This window comes from Nesoenas mayeri (genome assembly GCF_963082525.1).
Source record: "Nesoenas mayeri genome assembly, chromosome: 9".
Taxonomy (NCBI): Eukaryota; Metazoa; Chordata; class Aves; order Columbiformes; family Columbidae; genus Nesoenas; species Nesoenas mayeri.
Window position 1 is genome coordinate 10,380,854 of NC_137557.1, and position 17,768 is coordinate 10,398,621.

Sequence of the window (17,768 nt, forward strand, 5' to 3'; positions counted from 1 at the left end):
TTTAAAGAAAGTCCTTCCAATGCACCTGGCTTAAAAAATAAAAGGAAAAAAAAAAGAAAGCTGAAGAACAATCTGAACAATCCGAAATTACCAGGTAGGAGATCAAGGCACCCTTTAAAAGGTGAAGTGGTGGTATTTCTAAGAATATGCACAAACACAGAAACAGTTGTCAGGTTATACCACAGGATATCTACCTCAGACTAAAAGTCCTCTACTCTACATTTATCTTCAATTACATAAATTATGTGTTCTTATGATGGGTTCACTACTATTATATAGGACAAGAATATTCTGGCCCTCAAGCTTACATCTACCAATATTAAGGTATGAATCAACCAGCTCACAAGATTTTTAGTACCTTACCCTATCAGTAGCATGATAGTACAAGATGTTAGAAAAAAACAAACATATTGGTGCACTTCTACACTGGACTGGACTTAGAAATGGAGGAGATTATTCAGGACTACTGTCTATGTGGCACAGGAAGATTTCTAGAACACACTCAAATAGTATGGTAACAGATACAGTACAAGTAGCAAAGCCAGAGTCATTCTGTAAGGACGTTAATGGATAAATGACTTCATAATTACACCCTACTGCTGACATAAGATCAAATAGTTGGCATTGAACAAGTCATTAATTGTACATATTCATCTTGATTCTGAAAGAGTCATCCTAAATAGTAAGTGAAAGTCAAAAAAGTATAAAATGTACCTGCATAGTGGGTCAGAAAGATCATAGTTTAGGTCAAGCCCAGAAGGAAAATGCATTTATCCTGTTGCGGTCAACACCAAAAACTTGAAATTCTATGAATTGTGGGACAGTAAATTAGATTTAATATTTGAAAATTCTTCCATATTTGAGATATTAATGGACCTATAAGTGATCTCAGTATGCATAAAGTGAATTTAAATGCAGTGTAATGCATTTTACAGTTAAACAAGAGAGTTATGCTCTTTGTATCATAACAAAAACATTTATATAGAAATCATACCTCAGTGACTGCATTGCAGATTTTGACCATTTCAGACAAGCATTTTTTACTTATTTTAGATATGGTCAATGCTACACAGTAATCTAGTATCTGATTTGTGAATGAGTAACAACATATTGCCTTTTAACTCCCTAAATATAGTTACAAACAGCTATAAATACACACAGTACCTGACTATAGGAAGTTTGGTTTCAGACCTGAAGACACCACACATTAAAAGATAAAGGGGACAAATACAATACTAAGCGATCACTAGTGATGTTCAAACTTACCAATTGTGTAATGAAATATGATTTAAGAAAGCGTAAGTAATAAGATGATTTTGGCAGACACCAAGGAGGGTTGAAAGAAAAGCAGCATGAATAATGAGAGATCAAAGCAGCGATACATGGTTTGTTTCCCTGTCAACTTAGTCACTGATGCAAATGGGCTTTCTCCATATTTAAACACTATGACCTTCTCCTACAGTATTGTAAGGAGTATCACAAAAAAGAAAAGGTAATAATTTGAGACTGTTGGGGTTTTTTTAATTGTAAAGTGTAAGTTGATCATAACTTGGTCACTAATAAGAGCTTATTCTCCCCACCATTTACTATTTTTGCCTTCAGATGGAACAAAACAATGAGCTGAACATATATACACGCAGGTAATAGGCTGCATTACAGCATGGGAATGTGATTTACCAAGAAGCCAACTGTCCTTAAACACTTTTTGAGAGCCCTGCAGCACAGCTCAATCACAATATACACCATAAGCAGATACACCATTCTATGATGGGCTTCCTGTAGAGTATCAGGAGCAATCAAATGCCTGCAACCCTTTGTTCAAGATATGCTGAGATGAGACTGTTATAAATATCACCAGAATTCCCAAACTGGAAGCTTACTGATGCTTACACACTTTTCAGCACAGCAAAACTTTCCACATAGAGACTCTTTCGCACAGACCACAAAGGTCTCTTGAGGAAACTCAAGTCTTTGAACCAGCCTCCAGAAGTAAAACACACCAACTCAATTCACAGCCTTGTCTTTAAATACATAGCATTGTTAGCTTTACTGCTTTCCTTTTTTTCTCCTTTTAATCAACCAAAATGTGCTTTTAAGAAAGATTCAGACCTCACCAAAAAAACAGCTGTCAACGCACAGATTTTATTCATGCAAGAGAAGAGATCGAGGACCACACTCATGTATGTACCAATCAATTCCCTTAAAATTCCCTGTATTTATGGCTATAACTAGCTCATTAAACAGCCAGTAAAGAGTTATAAGCACCTTTAGGTTACAAAAGGAGAATTACAACTTCTGAAGAGTTAAATTAAGTAGCTTAGACACCTGAATTAGTGATACAAAAGTGTCAAAAAAGCCCTAGCAGCTCACAAAGGAAGTTTGTCCTTGAAGTGTTTTGGTTGGGCAGTGAAGCATTAGGTCAGTTTACTGGTAGCATAAAGGAGGGAGAATATATTACTCACTTTACTAAACACAAAACAAAAAACCGATTTTTTGCTTTTACACCAAAACAGAAAATATGGGAAAAAGTTTTCTTTATCACTAATATACTGAGTAAAATAAGTAATACTTTTGTATTTTAGTAGCTAATCTTGGAGGGGGAGTTTGCCTTACCAGCCCCGCACAGCTGTAGTTAAAGCCCAGTTCACGTGATATAGTCCAATTGGCATGTTCTTCAATCACCGTCATATCTGGGAACTTTACAGGATTGCTAAACCAATCGAATTCCAGCTCTAAACATGGAGTTTCCTACATAAAAGGAATGTTAATTAATTTTTTATGTTGAACAACACTAATTAGAATACAGCATATGTTGAAAATGTACTTTTAAGGAGGAAGCCAGCATGCAAATACTTACCTTATTTGGGTTTGATCCAGTAACACCAATAGGATTCAACAAATCCTCCAGCCCATGAGGTACCGCCCAAAGGTTCAAAGCCATTTTCCCAGAAACAAGGGTGTCTGTGTAATCAAACATGTTTATATTTCCCCAAGCCAATGGACAGTGCTCCTTTAAGAGATTAAAGGATGATTGTTGAGTGTCATGTATTTATTGCAGTGGGTCACAAGAAATAACATTTTCACCCCAGAGCAAGTTGTTACATTCCCAGATTAGCAGAAAGCAGGCTGTGAATGCCGTACCATATTTTTTTAGGACTGACTCTCCTGGCAGTCATTTTGCAAAAAAATATCGAAACACTTGCAAACACGTGCTAACATCTTCCCCAAATCAAAATAACTCAAGATGATGGAAGGGTTTTTTTGACAGAGAGAAACTTTTTATCAAGGCCTGTAGTGATAGAACAAGGGGCAACAGTTCTAAACTGAAAGACAATAGGTTTAGTTTGAACATAAAAAAAATAAGTGATATATATATAATATTTAACACGATAAGGGTGGTCAGACAGTGGAACAGGCTGCCCAGAGAAGCTGCAGATGCCTCACCCCTGAAGTGTTCAAGGTCAGGTTGAGTGGGGCTTTTGAGCAACCTGAACTAGTGAGAAATGTCCCTGCCCATGGCTGGGGAGTTAGACTAAATTGTCTTTAAAGGTCCTGTCCAACCCAAACCATTCTATGATTCTGTAAGATTTGGAAACCTGGTCATAGACAAAAGCTATATAGTACCTGTGACACACATCCAAACTCAGAACGTAAAGATGCCGGTGGCTAGAACTGGATGCCATATGTAGATTCTTAAAGATTACTATTGGAGATCTTGCATCCAATGTTAAAGAAACACAAATTGCCTTTATTTTAAAAATCAACTCTAAATCCAAGTATAAACCATTACCCTTATTTAATAAATAGATAAGTAACATATGGGTTTAGAAACTTGAGTTTAAAGGCACCTGCACCTCAAAACACTAACTCTGATCTTTGGGTCCGACGTTACAGAATAGAAGCAACTTAGTGTTGAATGGATAAGCTTTTTCCTGTGCTGTTTAATTTCTGACCACCAAAAAAAAAACCAACACACAAACCAAAGTGGTAATCTGAATACAATACAGGAAAAGAAAAACATATTTCAATCAGATTCAAAAAAGCCATCACACTAAGACACATTGTCAGGATGGCATTTATCAAATACCTTCCCAAACTTGACTTAAGTAGCGTTTGGTCATTAGTTTATTAAAGCAATGAATTATTTCACCTCTTTGGCACCCTTCCGGCCTTTAACAGAACAGATAGAAAGGCAGAGCCGAGCAGCACGTGGAAGATCGGGAATGTACATGTCATACAGTAGCCACTCATTCCATCTGTAACATTTAAAAAGCAGAATAAAACCAAGTTAAAGGACAGCACGTAAGAGAACTGCATTTAGTCAGCAGTTATACTAAAAAGCATTTGTTCTATTTCTACCTAAACTGTATACGTGCAATAAGAGTACAATTTCTTACTCTTGCACAAAGGGTCCTCCTATATACGTTTGACCACATCTACTGTTTTGGGGAATGGAAATTTCCTCAGTTAGCCTTCTAGCCACAACACCTTTTAAAAAGTCACCCTAGAATCAGTTCCACCAAACTCAGTAACAGGCTCATACACTTTCACTCTTGCAAACCCACTGACTGCAAAGGCCAGAGCAGCTCTAACCTAAAGCCAACGGATATGCATATGTGCTACACTAAATGTAAGGTTTAGCTTATGAAATATTTTTCACTTGGGAGAAAAAAGAAAGTGGGGAGAAAAACGTAGCATCACTTTCAGAACTCCACTAAATTTAAACTGCTGGAAAGTAAAAACATAATTGCAAGATGGGAATATAACACAGAAATCCAAAGCAATATTCCTAACTCAGATATTATTCTATTTACCACAGTAATATAAGCACAGATTCATCCTACAGGAATATACATTTTGTTTTCATGAACTTCATGAGCAGACATTCTCAGTTGCTTGAACTGTGCTTTTGAAGATTAATTTCTGAATACAGTTTATTTTCTTAAGTGGACTGGCATGCTAAACCGTCTCAGTTGGAAGAGACAGCACCTTCCAAGGACAGCATTAATTTTTCAGTGTCTGTAGCTACTAAAACCAGAGTTTTACAGAGAAATACTTGTCCAAGTCCTTTTTTAAGGACGAAGAAATTGACAGATAAACTTTCATTCACTTTTCTTAGGTGTGCATTTCATGTAATACAGATCTATGTAATTATGTCCATGTTTTCAAGCCATACCCTTCACCACCCTTCCAAGAAGACTTTCTCCCTAAAGCAGTTAAATGATCAGTTCAAGTATAGCTATATTTGGGGCGACTCAGAGGGAGAGGCTATTTTTCAGCAGCTATGTATATTATTAGCCCCGCTAATTATAAAACCTAATTATATTCATAGAAAACATACAGACAAAAATAAAAGTTTCAAAATGTATTAATAAAGACATGAAGTCAAACAGAAAATGCAAGTCAAGGATTATTTCTGAACACATACTTTCACCTAGTCCTAGCAGATGCTGAAATCTCACACCTCCTTGTTAGTCGAAGTTAGAGGAACATTATTTAGATACTTCTTCTCAATAGGTTTATATATGCTCATATAAAACTTATTTTTGCACTTTTAAGGTCATGTGATTTATTTTTCCAGAAAATATTGATGGCAGTTAAAATCTCCTGAAAATAATCAGCCCAGATCTAGCAGTCACTTCCATGTGAGCAGACGACAGCCATATCCCCACATGCAGCAGTTCTGCTTTAGAACACCCTACGCAACCTCACTGGAACAAATTTGCAGGTTATATCGCATGACATTGCCTCATGCTGAAAGTGAAATCTGAACCTGCAATGGGAACACCTGCTATTGATCCATGGTCAAAAAATAGAGCTCAGTCACCCAGAGCTATGCTGATTTCTCAGTATTAATGACTAACTATATTGGAGTTTCACAGCCAACTGCAAATCCATGTTAAACAGATTTGTTCAGTAAACAAACTATACTATTATATGCAACAAGACAAAATACTCGTGTATGAATTAACTCTATTTATAAATATAGAGATATATAAAAACGTTCTTACAAAACTTAGGGCAAGGAATTCCCAGTAAAAAGCTCTACCTGAACAATGGCCAAGTTGAGCCTTTATTCCTTCAGTGCTATCGTTTATAATGCCCTGGAAGACAAGTTTTCTGTAGTTTTTGAAGTACGTGGCTTACCTGGGATTAGAACAGGGTACCCTTTGAGTATTCACATTGTCACATAAAGGTTCTCCTCCATGGTAGATACCTGTTCTAACATAGATCTGAAAACAATCTTAATATTAGTACTATCTTTGAAACATTACTATAAACATTTTTTCCACTGCTATCAACATATACTGTGGTTACAGCATATTACCCTTAATTTCCATCAAGCAAAAAAACAAAACCAAAACTGAAAACCAAACAGCCCATCACTCCCTAGGCCAAATTCATTCATGCTCTGCAAGGTGTGAAGCATAGTATAAGTATACTTTTCCAGAAAAAATGCTTTGGTCTTTTTCCTCATTAATTGCAAACCTATTTCTTAAAAAAAATATGGTAAGAACCTTGAAATGAACACTAAAAAAAAAAAAACCAAAACACTCCTGGAATTTATTCTCAACAAGGTATAGTGAAAGACCAACAAATTCTGAGAAGGTTAGAGTGCCAGTCTTGCCGTACGTCTTCAACAGGATTGAACCCTACCTACCTTTTCTCCTTGATCTCCCCACAAAAACAAGACGGCTTTTGTTTTCCTATCCATTACATACTTGGCTGAAGTGAACTATGCAAACTATCCTCCCATTAGGTAGGATACTCAGCTAAATACTACTACTCACAGTTCTTTAGTAGTATATGAGAGTTTTCTGGTGCTAAAACATCGCGATATTTTTTAGAATTGTGTACTTCAACTTAAATAACAGAGTGGTCTAATTTTTTACCATGTTAAATAACACCTCTTTTTCACAGGAGGGAAACCACATATGCTGCCATACAGCATTTGCCTTACCTTGTCAATGTCTCTAATGTTTACATTTACATAGGTTGCACAGAGGATTCTTATTCTGAGAGCACTATTTATAGTCCAGAGGGATTTGGCTGTAGCTTCTCCGTTCATGTAGGGTGTAGCTGTAGAGATACGCCTGGAGTAAGATGGCATTGTAAAGGTGTCCAGGGGCAGCTGGTTATACAGGCTTTCCTTAGCCATCAGCATCAGATTGGGCATGCGACCAAGCATTATACAGCTTCTTATATACTGCAAGAAAACAAACCCAAAATTCAGCATGTTTTCAAAGCTTATGCTTTTGGTATTCTGTACCTAAAAATACACAGAAAAATATAAAAGTATTTAAAGAGCTTATCACTGTCCCTGTATGTGCACCCTTCATGGTGTTGTAACATTCAACTGTTTAAATACACTGTTGGGTACAATCACACAGCACTTCATACAGATTTTGAGATTAACACCTACAACAGTGGAAATCTGAACTGGAGACAGAACAGAGCTGACAAAAGGACAGGTCAGGTTTCTTGCAGTGCTCTGTAGCTCTGGCACAGCGCAGCACACACCAAGCAGGGTGCTTGCAGAGCACAGCTGTTCCTGGAAGCACTGAGCTGTTCCTGCCCCAGCCACTGCGCAGGCCCAGCCCAGGCAACTGATGCTCCCAGTCGCAGGCAGAGAGCACAAGGCAAATGGCGCACACACTGATTTTGGGATCCGTTGTGCTTGTTACCTTCTGCCCAGCACCGATCCTGACAGACTGGAGCTGTAAAGCTGCATGGTGTCCATTCAGGAGTGCTGAGCGCATTTAGTCTGGCAACAGTACCACTAAATACAATGTGTTAAGGCAGGTCCAGCCCTGGAGTGTAATTAGCAGGCTCTTTTGTAGCAGAGCAAAGGCATCAGGTACTTCTGAAGAAACCACGCTAGATCAAATAGGTCTAGTGTTTGATCTCACGATGACTGTGCAGAATTATTCATGTATGCCTGCACTTGTTCCCCAGCTCCCACAGAACAGAGCTGCTTTTCGCATTATTCAGGATCCCCCCACCCGCTTCTCTGTCCACTGCTCTGGAGAGCAGATCGTCAACCATTTTGGCCAAAAGAATGGAAGCTGTTTATTACAATTCAGTCCTCAAAGAGGAAGCAACAGCAGCCTGTCAGGAAATCTACAGGGTAACATTGTTGCCTGCTCCAGGGGGCTGCTCTGCTGTTCTTCTGTCAGCAGTTCTGTCTCACACTGGCAGCACTAACAAAACCCAGGCAACGAAGGACAGACAGCCACAAGGAAGACTTAATGATTTGTGCAGTGCTGGAAGTTTGTCACTTCTTTAATAGGATCAAAAATTTAAAAGTGTAAGTAACAAGAAAACAGTTTGTTCAGATTTTTTTCATTCCTAAAGGGGGATGGGACAAGATTCACAGTAGCAATGGTTGCTTCATAATGTAACATCTGATCAAATTCCCTTTTGTATTACATCAGCCCAATTCAAGCGTACCTTATCCCCTGCCGTCAGATATCTAGGATATTTCTGAAAGCACCTACCTCTGGATTTATCACTAATGTTAGAGGTAAACTACTTCAATTCAAAGACAAAGAAAATTACACTAGTGATATACATTCTAGCTTAAATTACTTTTTCTCCTCTCCTCTCTTTCAAAGTACATATAGCAACAAATACGCACACTACATATATGCATTAGCCAATTAAAGCCACATATGCTTTTACTTCTATGTCTGAATTAATTGAATGAAAAAGCACACAAGTCATAAAACTGATCATTTTTCTCCCTCACAAATTTGCATTATTTCAGTGTAATTCAAAATAAAACCATTATGTTACTCACCTTATACTGGCTTAGTGGATACTTTTCTAGCAAGTATTCATCGCAGCCACACACTTTTAAAATGTATTTGCCCTGGTACTCCAAGACGCAAAGTTTCAGTTGTTCGGACGACAGTAACATGCTTCGTGTTTTCTTCCTAATTGCTTCAGCAATCACTTGCTCAGGCACACAGTCATGATTGATTTTTAAGGTGTATTTCTGCTTATCATTGTTTGGTGAGACTATTACCCATATCACCACTATAATTTGCCCTAGAATAAATGTAAAATAATGTTATGCCTATCATTTTCAATACAGATTCAAAATAAAACAAAAATCTAAAACCCCCAAAACAAACAACCCCCCCCTTGACCCCAAACACAAAGTTGCTTGCAGTACTACTGAAAGATGTAGACAAGATTCACAGTCCAAACTCTCAGAGGGCTTATAACTTCTGCAAGGAACCACATGCTCTCTGTTTATTTTTGATTGTAGGAAAAGTTCAAACTTTTACTCATTGAGGTTCAAAACTGAATCCTACTGAGCAGTCAGCTGTCAAGAAAACAGCAGTAACTGCTGCATACCCATTAAAAAAAAAAATCACCTCTATATACCAAATTATAGTTCAAGATTTAGTTATGAGAATAGCAAAAAAATGTACATGTTGTTTACTTCTGAATTGACACTCCAGCAAGAAAGTTCTGAGTAACTTACGCTGTAAGATATTGCTAGAGTGTACTAAATACATAAGGTAAAACAGTGATCTACCTAAGTCACCAGCTGCACTCTTTGATTTCAAGCACTGAAAAAACACATTGTTTCTACTGTAAATATTTATCTTACCTTTATCTAGTTTATTGTATATGTGTTTGGGTAGCTCAGATGAAGACTCTACATTTGGAGGACAGACATATAATGCTCTACTGTGTGGTGCGTTGGCATCTCGGAGTTCCACAGCTTCTTTACAAACATTAAGAATATTTCTTCTGAAGTCCTGTACTTCTGGATCCTTTACCATGTCAAATTCACAGACAGGCATGCCAATAGCAAAACCTACAGTGGTGAAGCACAAGGAAATAATTGTAGCTGATAATTGAAGCTAAAGGTCGCTTTTATCAGAAACAGAAAAAGCACGCTTTAAGCAAAACACAACATAACATTTGTGTTAAGCACTGGTTTCTACTTGTATACACAATAGTTTTATTTCATTCAAGAACAACTCAGTTAAGTGTACCCAGCAGCCACAAAAAGGGTTAGAAGACACACAGAGAGTCACAGGAGATCCTGGAAGCTTTAAATCACCACTCTCACAGCAAACACTCCTCCTGGAGGAAAAGCACCAGTAACAAACTTCCTTTGAAGGCAGCACAAAGTTTCTGAAGTGGACCAGAGAATCAGTGCAGGATTATTGGTAGCTATGAGAATGATAAACAACTTTGCTTCCAATGGAATGACAGTTATTCAATTTATTTTGTGAACTACACTATCTAAAAATGTGACAAGCACTCCAAGAGATATTGAACTTCAACTGTTTGGCATAGATTCATGCAATAAGAGTCCATTTCTCTCAAGTCCTCAGTCTCAGATAAAATTCAATTTACCTTAATGAGATTACTTGCATAAATAGTAATTTATGCAACTACATTCAAATGGAAACTTTCAATTGTCCTGTTGCACGGTTAGCTAACCACTGTTCTCCTTAAGTTCTGAACAGGTTAAGCTCTACAAAACAGAAGTAGTTTACTTACGATGCATTCATAACAATGAAGTAATTTAACAATTAGGAGTACCCAAGAACAAGTATTTCCAGTTGACAAGTCTCTACCACTGCAAGAGACTGTTAGCAACTAAACAGGAGTGGGGATGTTTGTAGTGCCTGAATTTAGACGCTTACCTAGACACTGAAACAGATGCCAGTCTCCCTGTGCCTTCTCAGTGGATAATGGAAAGTGATAAACAACCCCAGAGACTATTCAAAACATCAGAATTTGTCTCCTCTCTGCCCTCCAACCTCTGGTGTTTTTGTTTCCCTGCCACCCCCGTGGTCTTTTTGTCATGCGCAGGGGGAGAAACACCTCATTTCTGAAATTTGACTTTCTAAGCAGGATAGAGTGGTATTAAAACCTGTGCTATCCTAAATATGGTTTAAGATTTGTAGATAAAGCCAGAATTTACAATTTTGTAAACTTCAAAGGAAATTAAGAGTGACTTCCTAAACAACAGAACAAGCTCTGCTCTGTAATAACATTAAATCCCGCTCATAGATAAGCAAAATATATCCTGTAACCCACATACAAATAAAAACAGTTAAAAAGCAAAGACTCCACATGCAAATGAAACAGAATAGGAAAAAAAAATTAATTCATAGTTTACAGATGTTGGCTTTACCATGCTCAGCATCTTCAGACATTTGATGCAAAAACTGACAGTTATGAAATGCAAACACTGACTGATAGATACAGGTGACAAACAGCCCATTTCAATTTCCATTATTTTGAAGAGAAGAAGCCAAGTAAACAGATCAGCTATGTGTAAATAAAGATAATCTCACCTATTTCTCTATTAAGAATCTTTTCTTCTCTGTTACCTACTGGTTCGATGACTTTTAGAAAAGGCTGAAACAGTCGCAGGTCACAAAGTCTCCGTGTTTCATCAAAAAATTCTTCTCTTTCTGCTTCTTGTGTGACACTTACAAAAATGTAAGAAGATTCATCTTGAAGGAGCTGATAGAGAGGGTATTTTCTTGCTTCTTTAAAAAGTTCATGTTTAATTGTTAGTAAGGTGGCCTCACGGAGGCATTCTAGAGTCACTATCATTCCATTTGGGAGAAGACACTCCACAAGGATCCGCGGTGGCATCAAGTGGATGCCCCATAGTTCACCAGATGATGGTCGTGGAGGCATTTTTAAGTCTTTAGATAACTTGGTACTGGAATTTTTTCAAGTAGTGATTCATACAAGTAAACCTAAGTAAAAACCAGAAATTTAAATATTAAAATGTAAAATATGAACATCACAAGGAACTTTAGATAAAATTGTTCAAACACCACTTTTACTTGTAGAAGAATATTCATTACAATACACTCAAAAAAAGACTTGATAAAACTGATGTCTAAGGATCTTGTATTTGATGTAGATATCTCCTCAAATAAAATACTTACTAGTAGAGTCAGTTTGAAAAAAATGCCAGTACATGTATTGTCTTCGAAAATTAGAGGATCATTTCTGTTTACCCGAATTTTATAATTTACAATTAGAACACTTAAATAGCATAGAGGATGAAAATATTCAAATCCTTATTACAGCAATTTTAAAGCAAAACTCAAATCCAGTTCTTCACATTTTGGACAGAGAAACACTTGTCATTTGGATGAGATACACACCATCAGCTCTGCTCAGTTTAGCCAAACCAATGCTTCATTTTTGGGTTTTTTTTTTCCCACTTTTTCTCATCCCAAACCGCTTAAATATTCACACACCACTAACATGAACTTGATTTTAAGATTCCATGTACACACAAAACTTGGCCTTAGTTTTTTTAGTTCAGTATAAGCGACATCCACCAGCGACAAACCCTTTTATCTACAAAGCAGACAGAAGAACTGAGCTCCATTGATGTTTTTTGGTTGGGCTTGTTTCATTGAGGATCAATTCCCTGTTCCAGTTCCCTTTGGCAGCTGCATGAATGTCTTTGCTAAGCCAAAGGAAAGGAGGGGAACACATGTCTGACCCTCTGGCAGCACTGCCTTACACTGGCTGAGAGCAGGTACAAGAAAAACTGTCTCCGGATCATGGAGATCATGTCTGATAGCCCAGCAGCCAAGAACAGATGCAAACAAAGAACAAAGGAACATGGCAGGTACACAGTAATACTTCATCAATAAGCTCTCCTAATCTTCAGCTATTTTACATCTCCTTAAGCTGAGGCAATACTTATGTATTTGTGAAAGAATCCATGAAGAACTATTGAGTTCATTCAGGAATTTTTCACATACAAACTGTTGGCCTCTGTGACAAGAGCCAAGAACATTCCACGTTACAAATATATTTGCTTTTGTTTGTTCCGAAGCCTGATACTTCCACCTGATACCCTAGATTTCTTGTACCAAGTTCCTTATAATTGCTCTTAATTTTATAGAAATCCATCAAATCCTCCCCACCACCTCTTTTCCATAATAGTCCCAGATGATTTACTCCTCCTCTGCCCAAAAGTCATTCTATATTTTTGTTAATCCTCGCCACCTTCCATGTATCCCTTCCACCTTCACAATACCTTTCTTGCAATGTAGAGGGGGAACAACCATATCTGCCCACAACGTTCCAAGTCCAAATGGAGCACAAGTTTAGAGTGATACAATATGTTCTGCTGCTTTTCTGACTGTCATGGAGCAGCAAGACATTTTCACTGAACTTAATACCATAGACCTAAGCTCTCATTGCAGAACAGTAAGTTACTTCAAAGGCCATCATACAAGTCTCCAACAGTGCATTACTTACACTTAGCCCATAATTTCATTGGCTTCGACAGGTACATTATGAGAGATGGTAATATCAACAGACACCTGAACAGCAGTCCACGGCCCACCACACCTCTATCAACCAACTGTCCTGAAAGCAAATGGCTGGGATAACTACCAAGCTACTATTCTAAAGCCATTCTTGGTCACCTTTTAAGTCAAGAACCCTCTTAAGACTGCATCTCTGTCTTGGTTTCTTACTAATAGAAAGGAAGGAAAACCCCAAACCAGCAGCTTCACACCTTTTCTCTTTCATCGGCTTTCTGAAAGCTCTTACTGCAGAAATGCAATAAATGCTATACTTATGCTTTGCTGAGCAAATGTCTTAATATAGATTTATATACAAATACATACATTTTGTTTATATAAATACATATTACAAATGTATATAAATACAGATGGAAAAATGAAATAACGATCCTAATTTCTGTACTTCTATGCCTTGATACTTATTTTCTGAAAAGTTTCCTTCCAAGTACATCCAGTACCTGCTTCTGCCACGCTTCAGTTCTTAAAAAGAAGCATTAGAATTAAAATAATGTTTTCCCAAATCCACTGCTTCCTAAGCAACTCCAAGTAGCAATACGGTTGTCTTTTTTAATCCCTCCTTTGTAGTTGTAGTTTGGGCTTTTAAAAATATCAACAGAAGTACTAAAGTACCACTGCAGGTCTAGAAAAATGCTTTTCCACTAACACCTCATGCATATTTAGAAGGGCTTTGCAACTGGCTGCTTTTTTAAAAAAGAGCTTAAAGAAGCTATTTTTCTCATCGTTGCAATAGTCTTAGTGAGCGGATGCTGAAATGGAAAGTTCTAAGCACATTCACAGTGTATTTAAAGAGCCAAACTCAGAAACATGACAAGTTACAAAACATTACAAATGGACCAAAATAACATCATTTAGAGTAACCTGGAAAATTCTAAATTACTGATAACTATCCTCAGCTTACAGATAAAAGCAAATAGAAGGTTAAATAGCATCTTTTGGATCAGCCAAAGCATGAACAAGACTCCTTCTCCATACCAGTGAATCACAAGCGTATTTTCATTTCTTAATTACAAGCATAGGCACAAACACGTTACTGTTAAGGCATACACCAGCATAAAAAAAAACCCAAAACCAACAGCATGCACTTGTAAGAATTTTTCTGTCCACACATACAAACAACAATAACATAGATGGACCACAATCAAATTAAATATTCCCAACACAGACTGAGTTTATCCCAGCAGCCTTTCAAGTTCGGTTCCACAACCTGCTGAGGCTCCTCTGAAGTGAGGGCTGTCAGAGCCCATCTTCTCCCTGCCCAAGGCAGCTCTTCTCATTCCTCACTGCGCCAGCACTCGTGCTCCCCAAGCCAGCGCATTACAGGAGCAGATGGATTAAAGTGGCAAAGAACTACTCATTTTTCCTCTCTTTGGTTAGCTCCTGCTGTTTCAGCTGCTTCTTTGAGATAATCATGGAGTCAGATGAACACCAGGTTCTACATAGGGAAGCGAGCACAACTGTAGCAGTGCTGAGCTGGTTCTACTTCCAGAATGGTGGTTGATTCCACTGCAAGTTTCACATCCCTCCCCACCAATAATTGCTAACAAAACACAGAGACAGGGCTGGGACACACATACATATTAAATCCTTTTAGACAAGTATCTCTTCACAGTAAATGTCAACCATGGCTTTTTAAAAACTTCAAAAATTAAAGGACAATTCAATACAATTTATTTAAAGACTTGCAAATGGTCCAAAAGGGACACCCCAAAAATCTACATTCTTTTTAGAGCAACTGCGCTGAAACAGCAGCTTTTGTTTTAAATTGGGATACAGACATGTGCTGGAACGGCACATATAGTCATTCTGTGTGCACATTCATTTTACTTGCACATGTAAGTACGCCTCCAGGGTTTGGATCTGGAAAGCAAAAATGTAAACAGAAACAGTTTTGAAGTATAGTTGGCAGCTTGTGTTTCTGTGTACACTTTAAATCTGGAAGGCTGCCTGGAATAAATAGAATCAATTATGTTCTTCAACAGTAAAAGACTATAATTTTAAGAGAATTCTGAAGAGATGTTATTTCACTGCAACTAAGGGTACACACCAGCACTTCAAATGAACACTTGCAATCTCTGACCTTCCAAAAACACCTTCAGCTTCTCCTCCCCTGCCAAAACCTCTGGGATACCGCAGATGCTCAGAGAGGCCAAACTCAAAGATGCCCACTGATACAATCACATTCTTTTCAACTCCTTACAGCCTTCCTGATCCATTCAGCACATTCTCCATCACTAACCTTGCTTAGCACCCAACCTAGAAGTGAGCAGATTTCAAAACTCCATTCAAAAATAGTAAATACACACGGAGGACGCAAGAAATTAAACAACATACCTCCCAAAATACTGACTCCCACTTGCCTCCAGATACATGTATCATATTAATGCTAATTTACATAATTTATTTTCTTATAGGATTGAAATCAGCTATAGTCTGATGTAGCTGATATAGTCCCTTATTAAGAATAAGAGATTCCAAGTTTGGAAAACTGGGTTTTGGTAAACTATGACAGTTCTATCACGTCACAGCACTGAATTGTGCAGAACTACAGCAGCACGGTTAACTCCATTTCGTCCTCTTGAATATTTTATTACAAGTTATATACAGATGAGGTTCTTAGGGACATGGTTTAGTGCTAGAATTGGTTATGGCTGGACTCAATCTTGAGTCTCTTCCAACCAAAATGATTCTATGATTCTAAGTTACAGCCCACAGCCTACAATTATTTTTTCTAATGCCTTCTTGATGACATCCAAATATGTTAACTCTGAAAAGGTTTACTTGAGACCATCATAAAGTTTGCTGCTACTTCTTCTGAAAATAATTCCTTTCCCTTTAGGAACAGAGCTCAGCAAGGGAGAAATTCAGTAAGAATTGTACCACAGGATAGTTAGTATTGGTTCCTAGCATTAGTACTCAGAGAAGTAATTTCTATGGTCAGAATTTAAGCAAAGCAAGCTTGGGAAAAAATAACTTGAATAAAAAAAGCCCCATATATTTTCCTCTAAAGACATCTGAGGTTACTGCAGCTGTGTTCACCACAGTTTCACACATAAAAGCCCTGTGCATCTATAGCTCAGCAGGACACGCTGGAAGTATTTTTTTTCCTCTGTGTTTTTTGTACATTAACATTTTGCCAGAACAATCTCAAACAGAAGTGTCACTGATCTAAGTATTCTGTGTCTTGCTGAAAGGAAGGACTGTAACTGTTCAGTACAGATGGAATCCACATTACAAAAACAAGCAAACAAGAAATGACCTTCCATGGGCTCTTCTATGAGAAAGTGTGGACAACCCTCCCTTGCTAAGAGAACACTTATTTTTACAGATTATCTGTTTACAGATTAGATTAAGTGAATTGATTTTCAGTGTCTAGAGGTTATGCAAACATTCTACCAGCTCCACACAGATATCAATATTTGGCAATTTATATATATATATATATATATATATATATATATATATATATATATATATATAATAATGTATATAAAACACAGTTAACTGATAAGGCTTTTTTCCCTGTAGTGTAAATTATCTGTGGGCATGCTCTCCAAAGAGAAGAGCTCCATCTAATATTAACACATATGTCTTATAAAGCAGGTGAAGGCTCCCTGTGCAAGTCTGTGGGTCAATCTAAAGAAGAAAGTTCGTTCACTTTAGGAGACTTACTGCTAAGGTTTTCTGTCATCAGCATGAGCACTTACAGTTAATCTTCAGGCTCTGCAAGAAGGAAATCCTTCCATCTATAATGCACCAACCAGCAAGAAATCTAGCAAGCACAGAAGGAAGCAAGAAAAAGTGTACGGTGCTGTAATACTATATTAAATGTATAAGGTATGGGATCCTTATGCAAAGAGGTACACGTTCCAGGGACTGAGAACTGAATAGTTTTCCATTGCTATAAACATGAGCTAGCGTTTCAAAAACAATTCAAAAGGATAGACTAAACACTCAATATAATTTTATCAGTCCACACTCGAAACTGAATTAGTCATTCAGTAAACTACTACACTTTAATTGAAGTCCATTGCTTTTCCCAGTCATAAGGCAAATCCCATTACATTGCTTTCATATACAGAATGTAGCAATGTTAGTTTGTAGTAGCTTCAGCATCAAAGAGCTCGTCATTAGGATTTGTGTCTAGATTTGAGTTCTTTACCAGGTAGAAGTTTCCTCTAGACTCTTAGCATTGCCTTAAGAAAAAGGCTTCTACTCATTGAACAATCCAACTGTGTTTGTAGATTCCGATTTACTGCATGTTTATGTGTAGGTTATATGATCATCTTGATTCTTTATCAAACTCACAGAAGGTATATCCCCAAATAAGCCATTTAAAATCCTGTGGAATTCCTAAAAAAAAGGGAGAATAAAAAAAATTCCTTGGACAAGAGTAACACTTTTCAGAATGTAAGACATTTCAAA

General features: G+C 37.4%; 1 protein-coding gene across 3 annotated transcripts in view; it reads right to left on the reverse strand.

Annotated features, from left to right (window-relative positions):
- The window catches only part of PIK3CA (phosphatidylinositol-4,5-bisphosphate 3-kinase catalytic subunit alpha), a 38,040-nt gene that overhangs the window by 9,166 nt on the left and 11,106 nt on the right, over positions 1 to 17,768 (reverse strand). For 2 of the 3 annotated variants that reach the window (XM_080349653.1, XM_080349654.1), the window contains exons 2-9: positions 11,331 to 11,744; positions 9,623 to 9,832; positions 8,801 to 9,051; positions 6,962 to 7,207; positions 6,148 to 6,233; positions 4,151 to 4,256; positions 2,858 to 3,010; positions 2,614 to 2,748 (exon numbers count right to left, since the gene is read on the reverse strand). In XM_080349653.1, coding sequence (XP_080205779.1) covers positions 2,614 to 2,748; positions 2,858 to 3,010; positions 4,151 to 4,256; positions 6,148 to 6,233; positions 6,962 to 7,207; positions 8,801 to 9,051; positions 9,623 to 9,832; positions 11,331 to 11,682 — 1,539 coding nt within the window. In that variant the 5' untranslated portion in view covers positions 11,683 to 11,744. Of the gene's footprint in view, positions 1 to 2,613; positions 2,749 to 2,857; positions 3,011 to 4,150; positions 4,257 to 6,147; positions 6,234 to 6,961; positions 7,208 to 8,800; positions 9,052 to 9,622; positions 9,833 to 11,330; positions 11,745 to 17,651; positions 17,697 to 17,768 lie in introns of all 3 variants that reach the window. The other variant, XM_080349655.1, reaches the window with a different exon arrangement.